Source organism: Mustela nivalis (assembly GCF_964662115.1).
Source record: "Mustela nivalis genome assembly, chromosome: 8".
In the NCBI taxonomy this organism is placed as follows: domain Eukaryota; kingdom Metazoa; phylum Chordata; class Mammalia; order Carnivora; family Mustelidae; genus Mustela; species Mustela nivalis.
The window spans coordinates 82,152,758-82,178,242 of record NC_139027.1 but is presented as its reverse complement, the minus strand read 5'-3'; the positions used below and the strand labels follow the sequence as shown (position 1 = coordinate 82,178,242).

The 25,485-nt window shown below is 43.0% G+C and overlaps 2 protein-coding genes across 5 annotated transcripts in view; one reads left to right on the top strand and one right to left on the bottom strand.

Annotated features, from left to right (window-relative positions):
- Positions 1–7,728, bottom strand: part of TMEM182 (transmembrane protein 182) — an 80,359-nt gene extending 72,631 nt beyond the window's left edge. Inside the window, exon 1 of the mRNA XM_082747169.1 lies at positions 7,310–7,728. Coding sequence (XP_082603295.1) covers positions 7,310–7,381 — 72 coding nt within the window. The 5' untranslated portion in view covers positions 7,382–7,728. The remainder of the gene's footprint in view (positions 1–7,309) is intronic.
- Positions 7,729–7,764: 36 nt separating this feature from the next.
- MFSD9 (major facilitator superfamily domain containing 9) lies at positions 7,765–24,406 on the top strand. 4 transcript variants are annotated; one of them, XM_082747166.1, is made up of 7 exons: positions 7,765–8,007; positions 12,385–12,472; positions 13,840–13,883; positions 13,997–14,126; positions 17,082–17,291; positions 20,650–21,320; positions 24,120–24,406. In XM_082747166.1, the coding sequence occupies exons 1-7, from the start codon at positions 7,843–7,845 to the stop codon at positions 24,147–24,149; spliced, it is 1,338 nt and encodes a 445-aa protein (XP_082603292.1). In that variant the 5' UTR covers positions 7,765–7,842; the 3' UTR covers positions 24,150–24,406. The 4 variants fall into 4 exon arrangements, with proteins under 4 accessions (XP_082603292.1, XP_082603291.1, XP_082603290.1 ...); XM_082747165.1 differs by having other exon boundaries at positions 17,139–17,291; positions 20,650–24,406; XM_082747164.1 differs by having other exon boundaries at positions 20,650–24,406.
- The last annotated feature ends 1,079 nt before the right edge of the window (positions 24,407–25,485 follow it).

The following is a 25,485-nucleotide window of genomic DNA, read 5'->3' as shown; positions in this document are numbered from 1 at the left end:
CTTCCTTTAGTTTCCGCATAGGTTTAGATTACTGATTTCAGATCTTTCCTCTTTCAGATATGTGCACTCAATGTAATAAATTTCCCTCAGAGTGCGGCAACTGTTGCATTTCACAATTCATTTAGTTGAAAAAAAAATTTTTTTTATATGATAGAGAGACCACAAGCAGAAGGGTCAAAGGGAGAGGGATAATCTTCAAGCAGACTCCCCAGTGAGTGGGGAGCCCATCACCAGACTCAGCCAATCTGAAAGATCATGATCTGAGCCAAAATCAAGAGTCGGGCTGCTTTACTGCTTGAGCCACCCAGGTAGCCCAAAACTATTTTTTAAATTTCTTGTAAGACTTCATCTTTGAGCCATGTGTTATTTCAAAGTTTGTTGTTAATCTTCAAGGGTGTTGAAAATCTCATAATTTTCTGTTATCGATTTCTAGTTTTTCCATTATGTCTACTTTTTCTATTTTTCTAAATTTGTTAAGGTCTATTTTAAGGCCCAGAATGTGGCCTCTCTTGGTGAATATCAAAGTGAATTTGAGATGAAGGCTGATGCTAGATGAGGTATTTCATAAATGTCAATTAGATCCAGTTGAATATTGGTGCTGTTCTTTGGTTTTCTGTATTTTGAATATACAGGTCATTGTAGGGTTTTTGGTATTTATCCTGCTTGGTATTCTCTGAGCTTCCTATGGTATAGTTTCTGTCATTAATTTTGGGAAATTCTAGATCATTGCTACTTCAAATAATTCTCTTTCTTCTTCTGGTATTTCAATTATGTATATCACATACTTTTGGAAACTGTCCACAGATCTTTAATATCTTGACATTTTTAAAAAAAAAAAAACATTCATTGTATTTTATTTTTGCTTGGGAATTTTCTTCTGACCTATCTTCAAACTCAAGGATTCTTTTCTGCGCTGAGTCCAGTTTACTGATTAGCACATCAAAGGCAATCTTCATTTCTATTACAGTGTTCTTGATTTCTATGATTTCCTTTTGATTCCTTCTTAGAGTTTTCATCCCTGCTTGCATTGTCTCTCTGTCCCTGCATGTTGTCTACTTTCCATAATAGCCCTAGCGTACTAATCGTAGTTACTTTAAATCCTTTTATAATTACAAGACCTGTTCTGAGTCTGGTTCTGATGCGTATCTTTTCAGAATGCTTATTTTTGCCCTTTACTGGGTTGTAAAATTTTTGCTCAAAGCCAGACATGTATGTATTGGGGAACAGAAACACAAGTAATTAGGCATTTAATGTGAGGTTTTATATTAATATTGCTAGGAGTTAGGTTACATTTAACATTTTTATAGCTATAGGCTACACTTAATATTTTTATAGCTTCAGTTTCCTCCAGTTCCCTTGTTTATCCTTCCCTGCTTTCTTTAGAAAGTCCTTCTTAAATAGAGTCTATTGTTTTACATCTTTCTCAGTTGTAATGCACTGTTACTATACTGAAGCTCTATTGATATTTTCTTCAGTTGTAGGGAAGGGGGGATATTCTATAACCTCATGATTAAATCTCATTGTTTTAGTGAGTTCGAAGTCCTTGGATTGTGACTTTTAGAAGATACCTTAGTTTTTTTTCTTTTGTGTGAAATAAAAAGATTAGAGGGTGCTGGAATTAATTGTCTTTTTTCAGGTCAGATAAGACTCTGGTAGTTTCTCTTCAAGAGTAAACCTTTGTCATAGAAAATGAAGTTTGTGTATCTCAAAACTGTTAATTTTCACTTTTAAATGTTTACTTTTCTCAAATCTTCACCATGAGAATCTGGTGTGAAGCTTCTGTCGGCAAATACCATGAGTATGGGGATCCCTAAGACTAAACTCTAAGAATCCTTAGATTCTTAAAGTTCAGTCCACTCTCAGCCTCCAGCAATGCATTAAAATTACCATGGAAGTGTTCCTACTGGTTGCCAGTACCAGCAATTTCTGTTCCCATTAAGCTGACCTTCACAGTAATCGTCTGTATTAGGCACTCTCCAAACCTCAATTTTCAGATGGATCTATTAAAAGTTGTTGGTTTTCAGTTTCTCCATCTTTTTTACTTAATGTAAGATTGACAGTTGCAACTTCCAAGGTTTTTATATATTGGAGATGAGAACAGAGTTCTGTGAAATCTTCACATACATGGAATCCTACAACATGTATTTAATTTTATCTGATTTCTTCAGTCATCTTAATTATTTTGAGATTCATCCATGTTGTAGTATGAATTCACAGACTTTATTGCTTAGTAGTACTCCATTGTATGGATTTACTACAATTTGTTTAGCAAGTCACCTTCTGATGGATAGCTTCTAGTCTGGGGCTACTACAAATAAAGCTTGTATGGACATCTCTGTACAAACCTTTTTTGGATATATGTTCTCATATACATTGGGCAAATATCTCAGAGTGTAACTGCTGAGGTTTATGCGGTAGATGTATGTTTAGCTGATCAACTTTTAAAAGAAATTTCCAATCTCTTTTCCAAAATGGATGTGGCATTTCACATTCCCACTAGATTCATTATTCCATATCCCACCAACACTTTGTATCGTCTTTTCATCTGTAGTCATTCTAATGATAAATGAGAATAATATATTAATATTCAGTCTTCTAGTCCATGATCATAGTATATCTCTCCACTAACTCAGTTTTTTTTTTTTTCCCCTATCTCTCAGTGTACAGGTCTTTGCTCGGTGTTTAATTTAATCTTATGCCATCTAAAAATTAAGTTAGCCTATTACACTGTTTCACAGATGCCAACAGAAGACATGGACCTCTTGTATCAGAGACAAAAGACTTTATTACTCATGAAATGACAAGCAGCATAAACATCAGCATGTTTGCACCAATTTCTCTTGCCTCCATGTTCCATGGAAGTGATGCAGCAGACCCACATGGATTCTGATTCTGTATACATAGTGGTTTTTACAGACAACTGATGAACACTGAGCTTGTTTGCAACCAGAAAGTTGGCTTTATCTTTGAGCAGTGGAAGGACATTACCTCACCTTTCAAGGTTACCAGCTGTATAATCAGGTCTGTGAAAATGACATAAATAAAATAATGGTTAGAGGCTTGCTGTGCCCAGTAAAAAGCATTGGAATTCAATAGGTCCAAAATGGATCATCTCTCTGCACGTTTTTTAATCAAATTTATCTGTATTTCATATTTAATGCTTTCTCTTTTTTTAAGATTTTATTTATTTATTTGACAGAGAGATCACAAGTAGGCAGAGAAGCAGGCAGAGAGAGAGGAAGGGAAGCAGACTCCCTGCTGAGCAGAGTGCCCGATGCGGGGCTTGATCCCAGAACCCTGGGATCATGACCTGAGCCGAAGGCAGAGGCTTTAACCCACTGAGCCACCCAGGCGCCCCCATATTTAATGTTTTCTTAATGCTTTTCTTCTTAAACTCCAGTTTCTAACTGTTGTTAGGATATGTGACTAAATTGTTACTTGTATAATGATCTTGTATTTTGCAACCTCATTAAACTCTTGGTTCTAGTAGATTTCCTATAGATCCCTTAGTATTTCTTATATAGATGACCATGTGGTCTACAAATATAGACAGTTTTATTTTCTTCCTACCAAATCTGGATGTCTTTGTAACTTGCCCTCAGCTGGAACACTCATGAAACTCACTGGAAAGCCACCAGCCAGGGTGTCTGTGGAAATGGCTAGGAAATTATTTGCTAGGGCACCTGGCAGGTTCACTTGGAGACCAGCTAGGATGCCAAAGGAATTTTCAGCGTGCATGGATGCCACTGAAACTTGCTGGAAGCTAAGCACCACTGGGTATTTCACACTCTTCTGGATGCCATACACCACAGGAGCAAGAAGAGAGAAAAACGCATTCATCTGGAAGAGAAGCTCCTTCCTCATGAAGTGTGCCCTTAGCACCTTTTACTAAAAAAATTTAACATTATACCACCTAGGAAAAGAGAAATTTTGATAGGATTCTTCTCCAGTATCACATAGCAGGGAAATTTTATGTGTATTTGGCACTAACATCAATCAATCAATACCTTTGTCTGCCTGATTGTTAAAGCCCTCTGCAGTAGATATCCAATGGGAAGCATTCACACAGGAGAAAAATATCTTCTACATCCTGTGCCCCTTTAGACATCCAGCCATATAGCTCTTCTGTAGAATTCTTTGCCATTTATTTTCTAAGTCTATTCCATCTAGCCTATTAGAAATTGCCCACAAATACTTCATTTTATTTTTGGCCATCTCTCACTCCAGACAAAGTGACCAAAGTGCCACTTGAAGTTCCAACTAATGTTAAGATTTTCCTTCACCACTCTACTTCAGAGTCACTCCTGTGTAGTACTGTAGTGCTATAGCTGTCTACTTTGATGTGGTACCAGAATATCTTTTATCAGCTTATCATTTATAAACCTGCCTGAGGACTTTTCTTCCTCCATCAGTTGGTTGTAAGAAACTCCCAAAAGGCCATGGAGGGATGGAGGAGACAATGCAGAGTCAGGCCACCATCTCATGCAATTTGCAGTTTCTGGAAGAGCCCAATATTAATTTCCATTTTATAATGTGCACATACAACCTTATGTCTAGGTAAATACAGTAAGCTTTTGTTTCCCCTGCCTAAGGAGACCTATCTAGAAAACTGTGCTAAGGTCAATGTCAAAACTACTGCCTCTGTTAGAAGTTCATGGTTGCATCTCTCACATCTAGATCGTTAATCCATTTTGAGTTTATTTTTGTGTAAAATATAAGAATGTGGTCCTGTTTCATTCTTTTGCATGTAGCTGTCCCAAGCAAAAACATTTTAGGCAGACTTTTTCAAAGGATGATAGTTAGGCCTGTTATGTTAACTCCTTTCTGCACAGTAGCTTAGGGTAGTTACATGATAGACAGGTACTGAGTCTCTGTCAATTTCCCCTGGTAGACAACATTTCACATGTGTCACTACTTATAGCTGGAAGAATTAATGATGTATTGTGTGACTCCACTGGAATAGGACTCTTGGAAGCTTGTACCTATTTTTCTTCAGACTTCATTCCATGCAAGTCACTTTGCTGATTTTGCTTTGTGTCATTTTCCTGTAATAAATCTTAGCTATGACTATATGCTGAGTCGTGTGAGTACTCCTAGCAAATCACTGAATCTTAGACATGGTCTTGAGAATAACCAGTTCAGTTCCATTTTTACTGGTGGGGCATAGTGCATTTTGAGCCCCTAAGGATTAGCGTCACTCTGGAGCCAGCGTCTAGTAATTTTCCAAAGATCTGGCTATTTCCTTTTTCATAATGCCCACTCTGGTAATAGCTGCAGGATACATAGTGGAAAGTATAGAGGAAGATTTATGGTACATACTCATGTAAATGCATCAAGATTCATTTTAAGGTTACCTAGACTCCCCTTGAGATCAAGAGGCTGTTTGTGAATTGATTTTTGTCTAGTAGTGAGTGAGAGGTTTTAATTTTCCTGTGGCAAGTCAAGTCAGGATTCTGGGTACCCAATCTAGAGGTTTTTTTTCTGTTATATAGCTCAAACAACATCTAGTAGACTATTTCATTCTTACGGATATTATAGTCAATTATCCATAGTCAAAAATCCTTGAAAGCAAAGGCGTTCTGATTACTGATACATGCAACCTTTTACAATAAATGCGCCCACCTCATCTTTGATGTCAAAGTGCTACCACCTGGCCTCTAATAATCTGGAATCTTATTACCTCCATTTAAACCAGGGAGCTCACCTCAAAAGCCGTATCACCCATAGCTACACCCAGCCTAAACAGAGAGCAATCACAAGCCTTTGCAAGAATGTAAGAGTTCTTCCCACTAACATAGTCCTCAATGCCTTATTAAGGTAGTGCCTTCTGGGCCTTTTAATGGAATATATTCGGGGGATATGCATGCAGGTCATACTCTATAAATCCACTCTAACATTCTTATCTCTCAAAGCTTTGGATCCCCTTTTTCATATTATGCCAGAAAACATCTGGCATCCCAAGACTTAAATGTAAGTCACCTTGGAGTCCACGTTATCAGTCAACCAACCAAGTAAACTATGAAGAGTCACCTCTAGCCTCTAGCTCCCCAACCTAAAGCATTACATCTGGAATCTCTAGCAAGCGCACCAATATCAGTGAATTCTGCTTAATCTAGCGTTATATTTTTCTCTCCTTAATCTGACACACCTAAATTCTCTACCCCATACATTTCCAAGGTATGCTGATTATACATTAGCAGAGTCTTTCAATTCTTTTGGTGTGTAAACAATTTCCTCAGAGGCCATAGTGTCTACCTCCCCTCTGGAACAAGAAGAGATTTTTACCTTAGCTATTTATCTGTGAACACAGGGAGTAGTTTCTTTTTCTTTCTTTTCTTTTTTTTTCTTTTTTTGTTTGTTTGTTTATTTATTTGACAGAGAGAGACATCACAAGCAGATAGAGAGGCAGGCTGAGACAGAGAAGGAAGCAGACTCCCTGCTGAGCAGAAAGCCTGATGTCAGGCTCCATCCCAGGACCTTGAGACCATGACCTGAGCCAACACAGTGAGTAGTTTCAGTGGGTCTTGAAAAACATGAGCATTCCCCTCTTAAGGCACCTACCTCAGATGGGTTAATCACAAAAACTTTAAGCACAGGAGGGCTAATTTCCTCAGACACAAGAGGACACACTACTTCTGGTGGCAAAGGAGGTTCAGAGTGACTTGGGGGGTTCAAGATTGACAGCTTCATCTGGCTCCAACCATGTATCTCCACCCTAAATTTCAGTACCCCATTCTTTCCTAAACAGTACCCTAACTTTCACATGATAAACTCTGCAAGATCGAATCCTACAGATGTAGTTATTTAGCAACCTGCACAATTAAAATGAGATTTTCTTGAAAACCTCTGACTCTTTATACCAGAGCAAGAAAGGAATGAGTGCTGAAACAAGTTCCTGAATAAAAGAGGGGTGTCACCATAGGTAATATTAAATACTTACCATGTGTCAAGTCACTGTGCTACATGACTGATAACACACCATCTGGTGTCATGCACTGCTTACCTCCTCTCACTGCACTTAGAATTAAACCCTAAAGCTCTACCAGGGCCTTTTAAGTCCTGAATGAACCTGACTCCTGCCTGTTTCTCTGATGACTCAAGTTTGTTCAGAAAGTTTCAGCCACATATACCTCCTCAATCTTTTCAGCCTACATGTCCCCTCTTCCAAGCTACCAAAGGACACCAGTACCCCCCCATCTTCCCCCCACCCCGACCCCAGAGACAGTGCTTTTCTTCTACCATTTGCCACCGTATCGTTTTATTTATCGTGTTCTTCTCTTGTGTACGGCACGTGTATTATTTAACTTACCATGCTTATGTACTGTGCGTTTAGGGTTATTACTCCAGGAAACTGTAACCTCCCCTTGGGCTCCAGAAGCATTTGCAGGATTCTCACAGCTAAGGTTAGTCTACCTTATTTCTGCCTGCTTTTCCAACAGACAGAATGAAGTTGGAAGGGGTCATAGTCACCCCTCCAGGTAACGCAGAGCCAAGTAGGGCCTGAGTCTGTGGGTCTCCCGAAGGCGGGGCTGGCCGCCACCCCAGGCGGCCCCATATTCTGTGGTGAAGCTCAGCACAGTTCCCTTCCGACCTCCAACATCAGAAGCAGTCTTCCCTCCAAGGAAATGGACAGCATCACCATTACCATCACAAAACTGGCCCGCGCTAGCCCCTTGCCGCCTGGAGGCCGCCACGTCCCCGCGCAGCCACGGCCCCGCAGCCCGGTCGCGCTCCCCTCTGCGCAGGCGCACGCCGCTCGCTTCCGCTTTCGCTTGGGGCGGGGCTAGCGGGCGGGGGCCGCCCGGCAGCGGCTACGGAGGTCGGCGCCCCCGACCCATCCGCATGGAGTCGGGGGTGCGCCGCGGCCCGGCCACCGCGGGGGGACCGGCCTCGGCGACCCCGACGCCAAGGCACGAATTGGGGGCCGGGGCTGAGGCGCGGGCTCGCGGCCCCGGTGCCGTCGGAGCCCGCCGCTTCCTGCTCTGTCTTTACCTGGTGGGCTTCTTGGTGAGTGCGGGGGCTGGGAGCGAAGGGCGACTGCGTCCTGGACCTGGAACCCGATTGGGGGTGACTCTTTTCTTGAAGCCCGAGTGGTTGAAGTCTCAGCGAGGGCTGGGAACCTGCGATCTCTGCCTGGTGGTGCCTCCTTACCTTTCAAGCCTCTTTTTGCCCCCAAACCTCTTTCACTCTGCGCCAGGTCACATTGCTCCCTTGCGGAGTCTAGTCCGCGGCTCCTCTGCACCTCCTGCGATTTAATGCGCCCCCAGCACCAGCGTCTAGTGTGATTGAGCCCGGGCTCAAGGGTGACCCCAGGTGTTAGGTGCTGTGAAAGGTACAGAACACGCAGAGTGGATAGCTGGGCTCCTGAGCAAGTTTGAGGGCCGTAGGTATAGTAGGAGTGAATACACGGGCCTTTTTGCCAGGCCCGGTCAGCGAAGTCACTGTTGATGACCTCACTTGGGCAGAATTAGGCACATTTTCATTAGGGCTCCTGATAGACTGAAATGTTTAAAAATGCAAACCATAGTGAATTATACCTGTTTCTGCCTTTCAACAAACTGTTTATTGGGCTAAGCAGATTTGTTCTTTTTCATGATGTGTGTGTGTGTGTGTGTGTGTGTGTGTGTGTCCTGGTTTAATAAAGACAATTAATTATGAATTCCCCACTTAAAATGGAAAGCTTAGAAAGATGAATGTATGATAGGAGAAGTCATCCATACATCCATCCATTTATTATTCATAGAATTTCTGAAAACATTTTGTGTTGCCAGGGCTGTAGAGCTCCAGTCCCTGTAATACACAGTCTATGCCAGGAAGAACTTAAAATCTTACCAGAACGCTGTGTTGGTAGCTCATAGGCCATTATCTGCAGGAACCCTAGATCCAAGTACTCACTCTTCTTCTTCCAAGTCTAGACCCGGTTTAGTTGCCCTGGTTGTGAGCTGGTCTAGGTTAGGAGAGAACTGGGACGAGGACTCAGTAGGATTTCCTCTTTGCTGAGACTTGAGACTATATCTTGAGGACAAAAGGAACTGGTCAGGTTAAGTGTCACTGGGTAAAGACTGTCTTTGGGGGCCTTGAATAGTTTGCAAAGGCCCTAGGTCATGGCAAAGAGAAATTACTATTTTCTGCCCAGATGCAGGTTAAGACCTCTACTCTCCAGTATATTAGCCTCACTAGAGTTTGGGTACTGAACCATCAGTCTGTAACCATCCTTCTGTAAAGGTTTAATGTTGACTTAATAGTTGTTAAGACAATGATGAAAGCATTTTCCAAATCACTGTAAACACCACACCATGAGGCACTCAGGAGGGCTCCGGTTAACCTTGCTTCGCTTAGCCCCCAGGGTTAACACTTCAGGTCAGAGCCTGGCATTCCTTAATCTTAGTTCAGTCTTAGAGTGCATGCAGATGCCTCTTCCACGTTCTATTCCAGCCATCCGCAATTCAAAACTATTGATGGTGAGTCGTCCTTGACATTTCCGAAGGGAGTTGGCTGCCACCCACCCTCTGGTAGAAGCTGGGGACTGTCCATCGGCTACTGCCTCCCTCCCTCAGACAGTACTACTATCTGGTTCTGCCAGATGAGAAGAATTTGAACCCTCATCTGGAAAGTCCAGATGGGGACTTCAGAAAAACCAACATGACCTAAAATTCAAAATAGTTTGAATGTTTTAAATGAATCCACAGGCCATTCATTATAGTTGATCTTTCAGTACAGATTAGAATATTCGGAACATCCCCTGTGTTGTGTATGAACTGTGCACACAGCAAGTATAATTTAGCAAGCCTGATGTAAAATTGTAATAATTTGTTCAAGAGAGTTCTTAGGTCTCTAATATGTTCAGGGTAAAATGTAAGATTTCCCAAAAGTTAAAAGAGAGTAGGGATTTTTTTAAAATGGAAAATGTAAGCAATTAAAGTATGTGCAGCTTTGGATATCCTTGTAGGATCTAATGGCTCTTTGTTAGGTAACATCTAAGGAATATTATACATAACTTAGTTATTACTTTTATTATATAGAGAGAGATGTAAAGACCCCCTAAGACTTTTGGGGAAATGGTTTCAGATTAATAAGAGAGGAAGGAAACAGGATTAAAGAAGTCATTTGCCAAAATGTTCTGTTTTTAGTTCTCATCTGGGCTTCCAGGTTTTAATTTGTTTAAGAAGGAAGATGAAGAGGACCTTCTAGGCCCCTTTTGGTTAGCATTGTAAGATGGTGCTAAGACCTATGATTTCAATCCCTTCTTTCCTCCAGATACAGAGATTCATATTTTATTTCATCAGCTGTAGTGAAGTCTCATTCATTGTTACTGAGGCAGTTTGCTGTTCAAGAAATATTTAGGTTCCTACCCTGAAAATCCTGAAACTTCTTAGTGTATTCATCAGTTTTTGTAGAGAGATGTAGATGTTCCATGAAAGGTTTAAGTGTCCCCTCTCGCCTGATTTCCTTATAAACGGTTACAAGCACATGACCAGTTGCCACATTCAAAATACATTCAAAGCCGGTGGTTTTGAAGAAAATGCAGATTCACAGCAAGAGAGGAGTTGTCTTTTCTGGTAAGGGGAAGACGAATTTAGAGCACAACTTCCTGAAAGACAATTCTAGAACACCAGCATCCATGGAAATAGTTAATCCTTTTCAGGCTCACAAAGCATTAAAATAATACTGATCACCAGTTATTACTCTTGAGCCTGTTTTCTTATTACCTACCGTAAATTGCAGCCTACTTAATTATTTCTCTCCCATCCTTTACTTGAATGTTAAATAACAAGTCATACTGGGAATTTTTTGAAAAAGAAATCTTTTTGGACAATTGAGTTTCCTTTTCTGAAAGATGCAGAAAATTCATTAGGTTGCTGATGTATTTGGGGTCTTTTAAGTGATAGCGTACATCAGTAGGCTGATGAAAGAAGGCTGAGAGCCCCCAAAATTTAAGTAATCTTAAAATCAAAATAAGCTGTAGTTGAGGTAGTATAAATTTATGAACTACTTGAGAACACTAGATAGTAAGTATATGGCCATTTAAAGATGTAACCATGGAAAAGAGCCACTGAAAAGTACATTTAGAGGTTCCTGTTTCTAAAATTAGGTGAATGCACAGCCACCAGGAGAAGGGACAAGCAGAAGATTAACTGTGGGCCCCAAAGAAAAAATGTTTTTCATGCATTTCTTTCTATTTAAACCAGATTGATTATAAGGAAAGGAATTCTAGTTGAATATAAAGAAACCTGTGTGTGTGCAATGTGGTTTCCTTCTACTCCAGTTGTTGCAAGTATCCAAGTGAAGTAGGGATGAGAACAAAACTTAAAGGAAAAATTAACAATCCTTCTGTTAACTCAGAATACCTAGCAGAAAGGATCAGTACTTATCCCTAGGACTGAAGAAAAGTGAAAATATATTTGAACTGCTGTTGTGTGTTAGATCTGTCTCAATCATTACATCTTTTAATGGACTTCATATTTCTACCAGACAGGTGTTATTATTACCATTTTTTGCAGATGACAGCACTGATGCTTGGTGACATTAAGTAACTTTCCAAGCACACATGCTTAGTAAGTAATGGAACTGGAACTTAGAACTCTCTGTGTAACCCCAGTGCCTGCACTTTCATTGACTTAGCTACAGAACACTGGATTTCCCCAGTACCCCATCCTTCTCTCTCCTTCCTGCTTTGCTGAGACCTTCTTTTCAGGTATTATTTTTAAGGCTATAAGCCACAGATTAGTTGCCTTCCCTATCAGGAGGAAATTCATATTATGAAGCAAATGCTGCTTTGTCAAGAAATAGGTATTGGGGCACTTGGGTGGCTCAGTGGGTTAAAGCCTCTGCCTTCGACTCAGGTCATGATCCTAGGGTCCTGGGATCAAGCCCCACATCGGGCTCCCTGCTTAGCAGGGAGCCTGCTTTCTCCGCTCTCTGCCTGCCTCTGCCTACTTGTGATCTCTCTCTGTCAAATAAGTAAATAAAATCTTAAAAAAAAGAAAGAAATAAAGAAAGAAAGAGAGAAAGAAATAGGCATTATCCCTGCCTCCTTTCCTACTTCATTACACACAGACATTTTTTGTTTTTGTTTTTTATTGGAAAAACTTCTATAGCACATCCTCCTTGAGTATTAAGGATCAATCACAAGGAAGCTAAAGTCGCAATGATTCTCGGTCATGGTGGTCAGGCATTTATAGGTAGCAACTGTTAAAACATTGTATTTTGATTCTTTGATAAGTTTAATCTGATGGGTATAGCATACTGTAGAATTACGATTTCTTGTTTCCTCAAAATTAGATATTGGTTTATGTTTTTAATCAGTTTGTTATTAGGATTACTACTTTAAGAACACCAAAGCATCAGTTTCTAATTTGAGTTGATCAGTGTTTTGTTGTCTAGGATTTGTTTGGTGTCAGCATGGTCGTCCCTTTACTGAGCCTTCATGTCAAGTCTCTTGGAGCAAGTCCAACAGTTGCTGGAATAGTAGGTAAGTAGTTAATATTGTACATTTCAGAGCACCGAATTTTCAATCCTCTGGACTAAGAACCTAAAAACAAATCAGTCTTGATAGCTGAATATCATCCAAAGCTAAATTCAAAGTGGGCTAAAAGGAATTTTTAGAATACTTAGGAATGTTACCCTGGAGTGAATATAGTTCATCTTTTCCTAGACTACCTGTGTTCAGAGAGGTGTTGAGGGTTAGCATCATTTCCTTGCCCTCACCACCAGTTACATCACAGTTCCTCCCTGAGCCTCTCCAAGGAGCTGGCTGTGTGTGTCAAAGGGTAGGTACAAACTCCTGCCTGCGGGAACCAAAGAAATGTAATCTACAGAAATCAATTCACACAGCAAAGGGTCTCAGGGTGAGCCTTGACCACCACCAGTGCATCTTTGGGGGTTGTAGGGTTTCTCTGCCTGTGCAGCATAGAACCTCCATCTGAAAGTCCCTGATTTACCAAAGAGACAGGGCTTAGCAGGGCTTAGGACTATGCCAATTATTAAGGAATTGTTAAAAGACTAACAGCCCTTGACTATTCACAAGCTAGATAAGCAGATGTTGGGAGATTGTGGTGGACACAGTATTTGGTAAGTCCTGCATGCCATGACTTGTATTTCCCTTGGAAAGTAGAATTATACCAGCCCCCACAGTGGCCCAAGGGTTTTTGTGAAGAACAGAAGGGACATGTTATGTGCTATAATGGAGGTAAAGGCACTCTATAAAATTTTGTCAGTTCTTTATAAAACTAAAGCAGTTCGTAAAACCGGAATATTAGAGGCATATAAGAGGATACAGAAACTTTTAGACTTAGTAGAATTTTTGTAGAATTTGGATTTCTATTCCCCGAGTACTCTCTATTCTGTCTTCTCAGTTGGGGGTATGCATCCTTACAGAGCAGAAGCCTCTCTCAGAGACTGTGGGCAGCCCTTGCTGTAGTCTCTCTCCTACTTCCTTCAATTTTTGAGGTTTTTTTTTTTTTTTTTAAAGATTTATTTATTTGAGAGGGAGGAGAGAAAGAGCCCAAGCAGGGGGAGCGGCAGGCAGAGGGAGAAGCAAACTCCCCACTGAGCAAGGGGCATGATGCGGGGCTCAATCCCAGGACCCTGAGATCATGATCTGAGCTGAAGGCAGACATTTAACCAACTGAGCCACGCAGGCATCCCTGAAGGTCTTTTAATAAAAATTGTATTGCTTTACCCTTCCAACTGAAAAAAAAGGGGGGGATATCTCCTTTTTAAAAATGGCTCTTTTCCCCTAATGTTTTCCTGTTAATATCTGTGTAATTATTATTACATTGATCCATTTTCATGACGGGTCCAGCTGATTTTCTTGATGTTACTGATGTTTTTTTGTAGGCTCCTCCTATGGCATTCTGCAGCTCTTTTCCAGCACACTGGTGGTAAGTTGTCTCCCATCTGGCATCACATCTTGGTCACATTTGGGGGCATCTCCATGGTGGTGGTGGTTAAAGGTGGGGGTCAGAGGACTTTCTGTGTTCTTTGCTTTCTTCAGGGCTGCTGGAGTGATGTGGTTGGAAGACGGTCTTCCTTGCTGGTGTGCATTCTGTTCAGCGCCCTTGGTTATCTGATTCTTGGAGCATCTACCAATGTGTTCCTGTTTGCCCTGGCTAGAGTCCCTGTGGGTAAGTTCCTGCCCTTGGGTGTGTTTTCATTCAAAATAAAACAATTGTCTGTAAATGTATAAAGAGAGACCACCTTACCTGTCAGTGCCTTCTTTTTCTTTCTTTCTTTCTTCCTTTTTTTTTTTTCTTAAGAATTTACTTATTTATTTGAGAGAGAGTGAGTCTGTATGAGCAGCTGGAAGAGCAGAGGGAGAGGGAGATAATTTCCAGCAGACTCTGCACTGAGCCACAGAGCCCCATGTGAGGCTGGATTCCAGGATCCTGGGATCGTGACCTGAGCTAAAACCAAGAGTTGGGTGCTTAACTGACTGAGCTGCCCAGGCTCTCCTGTTGGTCCCTTCTTGGTTACAGCTTATGTCAAGAGAGAATAATGGCAAGAGCGATTATAACTGGAACACCAGACGCTGCTGTTGAGGGAGGACTTGGTATCAGTCAGGCTCTGCTCAGATGAGCACAGCCACAGAGCTTGTCCATGACGGGGCCTGGAGCCTTCCCTGTCAGTATGAATCATTATACCACTGCACAGACCTGGCTCCTTCCCATCGCTCTCTCTACCTTCAGTCAGTAAGAATTTGTTAAATGTCTTTGGCCAGCGCTGTGGTTATTATTCTTCCCCTTGGGCAACTTCTGGTTTTAAAATTGGGCTTCCTGACTTCAGATGGAGATCTCCCACTGTAGCTCTCCGGCAGCCTCCCGTAAATCCGGGGGATTTACTGCTGGTCGGGGGAGATACTAGGATGACGATGGCGTGGCTCTTGGGTTAGTTTCTGTTTCTAAACTGATCTTGAATGTTCCTGACATTTTCGAAATGGCTTTTATTTTGTCCGTTCTTTGAGCTGCCGCTGTTGACTGCTATCCTAGTGTGGTGGGTAGGGAGGCCCTGTGGAAGCTCTTTGTTCTCTCTTTGCCTTTCTCAATTAGAACCCTGGAGTTTCAGTTTCTTTCTCCCTTGACTCAATAGAGCACCAATAGACTCAGCTGCCCTGGTGGACAAGTTTGCAGCCCTGGACCTCTGCCCCTAGTCAGTTAAGCTGTTCCTTTACACCCAATGTCCCAAAGGAACAGAGCATAAAATAAGTACTTTTAACATATGGTTGATGATCAGCTCATTTAGGATTTTCACACCATTTCTGTGACATACATCCTTACTCTCCAAGTCTTTTGAGTTAACCCTTGAAAATTCATGCTTTGCCTTTCTTTTAACTCAAAAACCTGAAAATACTTACAAAGGTCTTCACTTTAAATTTGAGCTATCATCCTAACTCACCCCCCGCCCCACAGAAAATCCAACTGATGGCTGCTCTATGTGCATTCGGAGTCAAAGTTATTGTACATGCTTGGTTTGAGTTGCAGTGTGTAAATATACTCCACCATTCAGCATTAAGGCTGTTTGTAATTCTAAAGAACTACAGAGTAATCGGCCCTGTATACAATAGGTTGAAATTTATAGAGAAGATTAAAATGTTTGTATTTAATATGAAATGAGCCTGCTTTGAGTAGTGATAGTTCCACTAACATATGTCTTACTCTTGGATAACAGGAGAGCTACACATAAAATTCTCTCCTGCCATGGGAACTTCTACAGTGTTTGGTTGGCCCAGGAATATGAGGGAGCCCTGGGGGAGCCTTGCAAGGGTTATGCTGTACAATGTCATGTAGGTTCAGGTCCTTGGATCTGAAGGTGAGCCTGACAGAGTTTGAAGTACCAGAGGTAGACACATGGTTTTCCCCTCTTCTCTCTATCCCCTAGCCCAGCCTCTAGAAGGTAACAGGAAGCTAGTCTGGGTCACCTTCACCACAGTCCTCCTTCCCCGGGTATGTAAGGTGAACTCAACATCGGTATCATTTCAGAAATAATTACAGGATCTCTGCTAGGCCTTTTACGAATCATCTTCCAGCCTGGTCCTTTCTCACATTAAAGGAAATAGATCTAGAGACAATGTGTCTAATTCTAAGACAGGTTTGTAAGTTTGCTTCCCATAGAGGCTGGTTATCAGGCAAATATCCACTCAAATGTTTACACCCAGTTGGATATAGAACCCAGGAGCAGGGTGCAAGCCGAGAGATGTACAGAGTGATACTTCTTTCAAGGAAATCACTGGAAACCATTGTGTTGCATCAGAGTTAGGAGCACGGCAGGCCGACCCGCCAGCAACACTGACTGAACTGCTGCCATGTATTGCCAGCGTGACGGGCAGCATACGATACCAGAACCCCTCAGTCTGTTTATTCAACATATGGGGGTATGGCTGCAGACAAGTCAAATACATCAGCAGAAGTATGAGGAATATAAAGCTGCTATATACACTTTAATCTCTTATTAAGTCATGTCCCACCTTTGAGTTTGTTTAGTCAACCAATTCATAAACCTCTTGCTAGGAGAAAATCAGTTGGTAGTGTCTAGATGACCATGTCATCATGTTTTTATATTCTTCCTCACTCCCTGTCCTTCCCTGCTCTCTTCCTCTCTAGCAGTTATCACCTGTACCCATGTACACACATACACACACTCTATGAAGAGAGGTACATTTGTGGGGTTTTTTGCTCTCTGATCCTTGCATTATTCTCAGGGTCAGGGTCAGGATTAATGCTGAACATACAGTAGGCATGCACGAATGTTTACTCACTGAGTGAATGAATGAAGAATGATACATCTCTGTAGAGAAGTGACCACGAATTGCACTTGGCTAACAGAAAACTGGAGATACTGGGATGTCAGTGTGGACGGTGGGAAAGCAGGGGATGCAGGGCTTGACTCCCAGGAATAAGGTAGCCAACTAGGACTGTGGGGCTAGATCAGGAGTCCAGTCACAGTGGGATGAAAGTACAAACCTTAGAGGTTCAAAGAGAATGGAGACCAGAACTCCATCTGTGATAGAGATGAAATGCAAGTTCACATCCAAGATTCTTTTGGTCTGAAAAATGTTACAGAGCATGTTTCTTATCCCCTTGCAGGTATTTTTAAACATACCCTCTCCATCTCAAGGGCTCTGCTTTCTGATCTGGTTGCAGAGAAAGAACGGCCACTAGTAATTGGACAATTCAATGCGGCATCTAGTGTGGGCTTCATCTTGGGCCCCATGGTTGGTGGATATCTTACGGAACTAGAAGGTGGATTTTATCTGACAGCCTTCATCTGTTTCTCTGTCTTCATCCTCAATGCTGGTATGTTGACGTTTCATCCTAAGAAGGCTGTTTGGTTTATGCATTCATACTGACCCATCTACCTGCTTTACTTTTATCTCCTTACACTTTGTTGTTCTTAAAATAGGCAGAGTTTTTGTTGTTGTTACACTGCTATGATAGTTTCAGGTGTGCAATTTAGTGGGTCAGCAGTTCTGTACATCACTCAGGGCTCATCCTGATACGTGTACTCTTAATCCCCTTTACATTCGAATAGGCAGATTTATTTTTCAAAGTTGGTCACCTCGTCTCCTGCTGCAGACCACCTGCCCATGTCTTCCCATCATGCTTAAAGCATGTATATGTCTCATATAGCATGTGGATGGGCAAGCCCTGCCCCCCACCCTTCCATGTACTCTAGCCACACTGGCTTCCTGGTCAGCCTCACACATGCCAGACTCATTGCCACAGGAAGGCACTGCAATTTGCTCTTTCCCCCACCTACAACATTCTTCCCACACACCTTTACTGGGTCTTTCTTTGTTTTGTTAATTTTTTTAAATTTTATTTATTTATTTGACAGAGAGAGAGAGAGATCACAAGTAGGCAGAGAGGCAGGCAGAGAGAGAAGGGGAAACAGGCTTCCCATTCAGAGAGCCCAATGTTGGGCTCCATCCCAAGACTCCATCCCAAGACTCTGAGATCTGAGCTGAAGGCAGAAGCTTAACCCACTGAATCACCCTACTGGGTCTTTCTTATCATTCGAGTGTCAAATATTTGCTTCCTTGGAAAGGCTTTTCCTGATGATTCTATTACACATAACTCCGGTTTCTTCACAGCACTTCTGAAATTATATTATCCATTTGTTTTCTTGCTTATATTCTCTCCTCCCTACCTCCCCACACATTCTGTTAGAAACTAAATGCCACAGGATAGTGATTTTCTCACCGTTGTCACTCCTGCCCAGAACTGGCCAGGCATAAAGCCAATGTTCAATAACATTGGATGAATAAAAGAACACTTACTGAACTATGAACTCCTTGGAAGCAGGGCCAGTCGCCTAAAGCCAAGAGGATAAACCTCTTTGCCTAGAGACTGGTACCTTCCTGAGCCTTAGATAAACAACTTCAGAAACAAGAGGATTTGTTCATGTTACTCAGTTTTCCTTAAATTTAATGATAGCCTACTCTACTGCATCTTTTTTAGTCTTTGTATTCAAGGCTCCAGGTTGCATGATGGATTCCATGTTGAGCTAGGATATCACACTCAGGAAACAGAGCTCAGGAGTTCAATGTGAATTGTCATACGAATACTTTATGATCTCCTGCCAGAAGTTTAACCTGTAACCTCGGCTGGGAAGTGAGGTCTGACGGATTAGTGCAAATCTAGATAAAATACCTGAAGCCCATGACTGGCTGGTGTGGCCAGGTACCTTCCCACATGAAGGAATGTGATGAATGTGATAGCTCTCCAAGTCAGAAGTCAGGGTATAAACGAAGACTGTGATCATGGGCTTCTGTTTTGGATTCTCCAGCGATGATGCTGTTTAATATCATGCCCTCACCTAAGCCTGTGAATGGATCTGAGTCAGTCAGGGATAGTTCAGCCACAAGTGTTCTCAACCGCAATGGCTAAAAATAGTAATAGGGATTTCTTGTGCATTCTTAAGAAATTTAGAGGTCAGCAGGCCAAGCTGATGCAGAGAATAGCAGAGGAGAGTGATAGGGGCAGGCCAATGGACAGTGTCTCACACTGGGCTTTGCCTTCCAGCGCAGTGAACAGTGTATTGCGTTTTTTCCCCTCAGTGACTTTGGCTGTTTTCTTAAACCTCTTTTACCCCTTCAGCTTCTCATATCCTCATTCTGATAGGCCACTTTGCCTGAGAAGGGCCTCTTTTATGTCTTTTGTGGCATGATTTCTGATTTCTTGGTTAAGAACTTAGACTCTGGAGTTTGACAGACTTGGATTCAGATTCTTGCTGTGCCACTTTTTAGTGTGGGCCTTGAGCGAGTTGCCTCAGTTTACTCATCCATAAAATGGGATAACAACACTCCCAGTCTTACTAGGGCGAGCCCTGGAGGTCTTGCATGCGAGCAGTTCACCCCGCTGCGTCAAGAATACTGCATGCTCAGTAAACATCAGTTGCTGTCATCATTATCATTTTTATTATTTTAATTATACTCTTGGTCTCAGTCCACCGGGGCAATAGCCCTTTCATATTTTTATCAAGATTGTGTAAAACGTCTAAGGGCCCTTTCAAAGATAAGAAGTGGTAGAAAGGCCAGGCCTGCATTCTCATGTGGTTAAGTTTTCTGTCATAAATTAGTCCCTGGCGAGTAGTCCCCCTCGACTGTGGAGAAACCACACACACAGATGTGGTTGCTGAAAACATGACAGCATGAAGCGGTCTGAAGGGCCATGGTCCAGTTGAATTTAAGTGTGGAAGGACCGAAAACTCCACAGAATGAGTTTGGAAAAAATGTCCTAGAATGGCAAGCTGGAATTCAGTTTCAAGAAATTTGGGGGCATGAATTGGCAGTAGGTCCTTCTATTTGGATGGCATGGGATAACATAAAACGACCGAGGCAGGAATGCACCAGTCATAAGGGTGGAAGTAGGATTATCTGAGTAGGAATTGGGCTGCTCTGTAAGGTCATACATCATGGTCTGTGAGAATGGTACCCCAAAAGATTTTGAGGTGTGACTTGCAAAAGCACATGGTGGGCCCTGACAGGGGGCAGAGCCAAGCAGGTGCTTCCTGACAGGTCACTGGTGTCAAGCTGCCCCTCTTCCCACAAGCCAAGGCCGGCTGCCTCTCCTCACAGAGTGAGCTTCCCCCAGCACAGTACTCACCTATAATCCAATTGCTGTGTTTTACTTGTCCAACCCCCCTTTTAGACTTAAATTCCTTGAGGGCAGGGATGTTATAGGCCTTGTCTTGTTAATATATTCCTACTGTTTAGCACAGGCCTTAGCATTTAAGAAGCATAACTACTCAGAATGTGATGCAGTGTGGGTGGGGAGTGGATGGGAGGGTGGACGGATGGGGAGGCAAGACGGTGGACAGGCACGGAGTTAGAAAGGTAGTGAATTTAAATATACAGCATGAGAATTTCGGTACCCCATGATACAGGAAACCATCATGGGCTCTTGAGCCGGCAAAAAAAGTGAACATTTTGTAGGTATAGAATTTTTCTAAGGTGAAGAGTGGAATTCTACCATCAAAATGGAGTAGAAGTAGCTGTGGCCATGGTTAGAAACTGGATTCAAAGAGGTTAGTAAATGTACTAATACAAAACTACAGCATAGAAATCTCCTGCACATACGTGCTCCTCCCCCGGATTGCGGGCACCCTGCGAGTCCGGGCGTGCAACCGACAGATCCCATGCCGTCCTACCAGGTCTGGTTTGGCTGTTTCCCTGGTGCGAAGCGAAGCTCTCCAGTGCAGAGAAAGGCCAGCCAGCGAGGAGGAACTCTGCACCCTGGGGAAGGAGAGATGGTCACAGGCAGGAAACCGCCACCCCTCCCGGGAGCACAGTCCGCACCAGACCTGCCAGGCCGCCCTGGCTGGAGTTCGCGTCCACACTGCGCGACATGAAGAGCCTGATATTTTCCGAGATGTGGGACATCTTCGCCGTGCGCTTGCTGATGGCAGTGGCGGTCATGCTCTACTACAGTAACTTCGTGCTGGCGCTGGAGGAGCGCTTCGGGGTGCGGCCGCGGGCGGCCGGCTACCTCATCAGCTATGGCAGCGCGCTGGGCGCCCTGGCCGGCCTGGCGCTGGGGCCCCTGCTGCGGCTGTACCGGCACGATGGCCACGCCCTCCTGCTGCACTCGAGCGCGCTCACCTGCCTGCTGCTGCTGCTGCACGCCTCTGCCCGCTCCGTGCCCGTGGCCGTGCTCTGCTCCTCGCTGCTGGCCGTGTCCACCGCAGTGGGCAGGACCTGCATCACCGACCTGCAGCTGGCCGCGGGCGGGGCGCAGGCCAGCGGCACGGTCATCGGCATGGGGCAGTCCGTGACGGCCGTGGGCCGGATCATCGCCCCGCTCCTCTCCGGGCTAGCGCAGGAGGTGAGCCCTTGTGGGCCCCCCAGCCTGGGGGCTGTCCTGGCCCTCGTGGCGATTTTCCTAATGTCACTCAACAGAGCCCGCTATGGTGGTGCCGGTGGTGGGAGTGACAAATTAAAACGTGAGTAGAGTGGAACGGGATAGAAGAAACCAACTCTGAGGCCATGAGGAAGGGACAGCAGCCAGGAAGGGTGGTTCCCCAGCAGGTGTGCTTTGTTGGGAGACTCCCAGGTCCAGCCTGCAGGGTGATCAGAAGTCAGAGCCTTGTCAAAGGGGAAAGTATTAAATCTTATGTAGAAGTCTCCTCTTCAAACCTTGCCGGTGGGGTTCAGATTTTCCAGGGGGAAACACTACCAGCTTCAGGACGGGAAGGTGGTGGTGAGATAACAGAAGGTGATAGGCCCCCCGCTAAGTAAAAACAGGGTAACCCATTAACAAAGTGATCCACTGGGACACAGGCTTCGTGTCACACTGTATAAACCAAGGGTTTTTGTGCTATCAGAAGCCTAGAGATTGAATAAGCCGCTTTATTGAAATTAGCCTGTACCTTTCTCAAGTCCTAACAAGGTTCTACCTGGGAGGCTGGGGAAAGATCACACGGCTGCCTCAGCCCCCAGACACTGGTTCTGGGGGCCCAGGGGAGGCCCAGAAACCTGTATTTAATAAGCAACACTTGCACTTCCTCATGGAGGTAGAAGAAGGATCATTCAGAGACATAGAGGTTTGGATTCAAGTCAAAGCCAGAGACTTGGTTGTGTTTATTGATAGCTAACTCAGTTTGAAGTATTAAGATTATGTGATCCCGAAACATTACCTTCTCCCTAGATCTTGGCAGTCACGCTCTGTAATAGGAGAAGCAGGTTCATGGAGCCTGTCCCCTGTGTCTATTGCTTCGGAGGCCCTGTGCTCTGCAGAGAGCTGAGGTTGTCAGTGTGGCTAGTTCTCCCTGGATATCAGGCATGAACTGCTCCCGGAAGCCAGGGCTCCATTAGGCTGCATGGGTTGGATGATGGTAGAACACAGTGGAGAAGACAAAGTACAGGAATGCCTTTAAGAGGAGCATCTCATGCAGGTAAGAGAGTCAGGTGCCATGCCTCATGAGACAGACTTAACTACAGTGTCTTATGTTGAAAGTCATTTCTTTTCTCTCACTTTAATATCATTCCTGAGAACAAAAGAGCTACACACTGATCTACAGGGAAATGCCTTTTCCTAGGCCTAGGCTTAATGGTCATTACAAAAGTAGCATGCCAGGGTCCAACTGGTAGGCTCAGAGTGAAGGTTAGCACAAAAACACAAGGAAGCATTTGTGTGATTCTTGCTACTTGGATAATGTCACCTGTTAATAATAATTATATTGGAGCCCCCTCTCGTTTCCTCATGCAAACTACCGAAGTTCACATTCCTCTCATTCTTTTTCATTGGTCCACTGGGAAATTACTCTTGTTTTCAACCAACACACGTATAATTGTAAATGTATTGTATGAAAGCAGAAAAAAAAAGTTTCTCTAGTTTTAGAAGTTGGGTATGGGTTAAGCCCAAATGTTTAAGATAATTAATTGGATGTCTGAAGATTGTCCTTTCTCCTATCTAGCTACAAGGAAAATACTAACTTTTTATGAAGTGTTGTGATTGTGAAGTGCTAAGTGCTTTTGAGGAAAGCAAAATATAATACAAAATGGTGTGGCCCTTAAGGAGCACACCAAATTGGCATAGAGCTTAGACTCAAAGGACAATAAGTAATCAAGGGTTTATGCAATGCAGTTGAATTTCTCCGAAGATTATTTTTCTGTGCACTCAGAAACAGGCAAGTTTCTTAGACATTCTTTAATGTAGTCATTATTAAATTTTTGAAATCCTAGCACTTTATTTTTGAGGTTAAATAAAGCCTATAAATTTATTAAGGCTTTACAGTTACCAGATAAATGGGAATGAAAACCAGGGTTGATCTTCATATAGAGAGTAAAGAAATATTTTTGCTATTGTCCACACTCATGTGGGGTTTTTTTAAGAGAAATATTATGCAGACATACTTCATTCCATTGCATTTCATTTTATTGTGCATCGCAGATACTGCATTATTATTTTTTTTAACCAGTTAAATTTCGTGGCAACCATGTGTTGAGAAGTTTATTGGCACCATTTTTCCACCAGCATTTGCTCACTTTGAGCCTGTGTCACATTTAGGTAATTCTCCCAATATTTTAAACTTTTTCATTATATTTGCTATGTTGATGTGTGATCAGTGATCTTTGATGTTACTGTTATAATTGTTTTGGGGTGCCATGAACCGCACCCTTATAAGGTGGTGAATTTAATCCATAAGTGTATGTGTTCCAAGAGCCCCACCAACTGGCTGGTCACCCATCTCTTGCCCTCTCCTTGGCCCTCTCTCTATTTCTTGAGATACAAAAATACTGAAGTCAGGCCAGTTAACAACCCTACAGTGGCCTGGTAAGTGTTCAAGTGAAAGGAAATGTCAGCCGATGTGGCAAACTTCCTTGTCTTATTTTTAAAAATTGCCACAGCCACCCCAGCCTTCACCAACCACGACCCTGCGCAACCCTGAGAAAAGACCCTCCACCAGCAAAAAGATTGACAGTTGCTGAAAGCTCAGATGGTGGTTGACATTTTTTTAGCAATAAAGTCTTTTTAATTAAGGTATGTACATTGTTTTTTTAGACATTATGCTACTGTAAATTTAATAGACTATAGTATAGTATAAACATAATTTTTAATGTATACTAGGAAGCCAGAAAATTCATTTGACTCACTTCATTGCAATATTTAACTTTATCGCAGTGGTCGGGAACCAGGCCACAGTATCTCTGATGTATGCCTCTACCTCTCCTTAAAATGTCTGATGTGTGGATATTCCAACGTGTGTTCCAGAACCAGCAGTGTCCACGTTCCCCTGGAGCTTGTTAAACATGCACTCACACCCCAGCACGGACCTGCTGGGAACCATTCTCAACAAAATCCCCAGCTGCTCTGTGTGCACAGTAAACTTTGAAAACCACTGTTCTGTAGACAGTTTTTGTATAATTTATGGACTATGATCTCAGGGAAATTAAATCTGCTCCACTAAAGTTTGTGTTGTTTTGTTTTTTAGTCCCTGAGCAACTTCCATAATAATGTCCAAAGTATTTAGGTTGAGCCACATGAAATTGCTACTTTTCTAGGTCAAAATTACCTGCATTTTCACATAGTTCAACTTAATAGTATATGGAATCTTATTTTAGGGGCATTGAACTTGCCTCAAAAGTTTATAAAGAATATGGCATCCTTTCAGCATTTTACCAGCCCCAACTGCTAAGTTTTGTGAATGAGCCTCAGAGTTTTGGGTTCTAGAAGATTTTGGAGGGATGGTATACCTCTGCCCTCATGTCCAGAGAGCGGTGAGCAGAAATCAGAAAGGGAGTGGGGCATGTTTGGCCAGGGCAGTAACATTGGCAAGGCTCCAAAACCCAAGTGTGTGAGTCAAAAGTTAAGCCTGCAGCAAACAGAAGGGGCAAGAATCAATGGTTCTGGCTTCATAGTAGAGTCACCTGATGCCCAGAGCCTGCCCTAGACCTCTAGAACCAGACTCCAGAGTGCCTCAGAGGTGAGAGTCCCTGAGTTAGATCGTGAAGTAGTTCGTGGACCATGCTCAGGAGTGAGCTTTTATTCCCACAGCTGAGGGGGAGCCACTGAAGAATTCATGCTGGTGAATGCTGAGTGGACTTGATGTTAAAGATCCCTAGAGAGCAGTCATCCAAGGGGGATGGGAGGGAGAAGTCACGGGCACTGAGGGAATCAGGTAGGGCACGAAATCTGAAAGGCCTAGGGACCGTCAGCATATGACCCCCGGGGAGGCACTGGATGGCAGAGCTTAGACAAGGTTAGCTAGTAATGAGTGTTGAGACATTCTGCCCCGTCCTCTGTAAGAGAACATGTGTGGGCAATTATGAGAGACTGTTCCCTGCATGTCCTCAATATTAGGAGACGTCTTTTCTGTGGGACACTTTTATAAGAAGTTTAGACACCTGTGGGGGAGCCCTGGGGGAGTCAATCTGCTTAGGGGAAATTTCCAGCTTTGGGGCACCTGCTAGAAGGGATAGCTTTTTATTTGGAATGTACAGTAAAAGCCAGCATGGTGATTTCCCATGTCCTATTCCCTCTGGAAACC

Bases quoted from the DNA above. Each gene is read 5' to 3' on its own strand.
- MFSD9 (XM_082747164.1), top strand. From the start codon at position 7,843: ATGGAGTCGGGGGTGCGCCGCGGCCCGGCCACCGCGGGGGGACCGGCC. The intron at 8,008-12,384 runs GTGAGTGCGGGG...TTTGTTGTCTAG, and splicing joins TTTACCTGGTGGGCTTCTTG to GATTTGTTTGGTGTCAGCAT. The intron at 17,292-20,649 runs GTATGTTGACGT...CCGTCCTACCAG, and splicing joins TGTCTTCATCCTCAATGCTG to GTCTGGTTTGGCTGTTTCCC.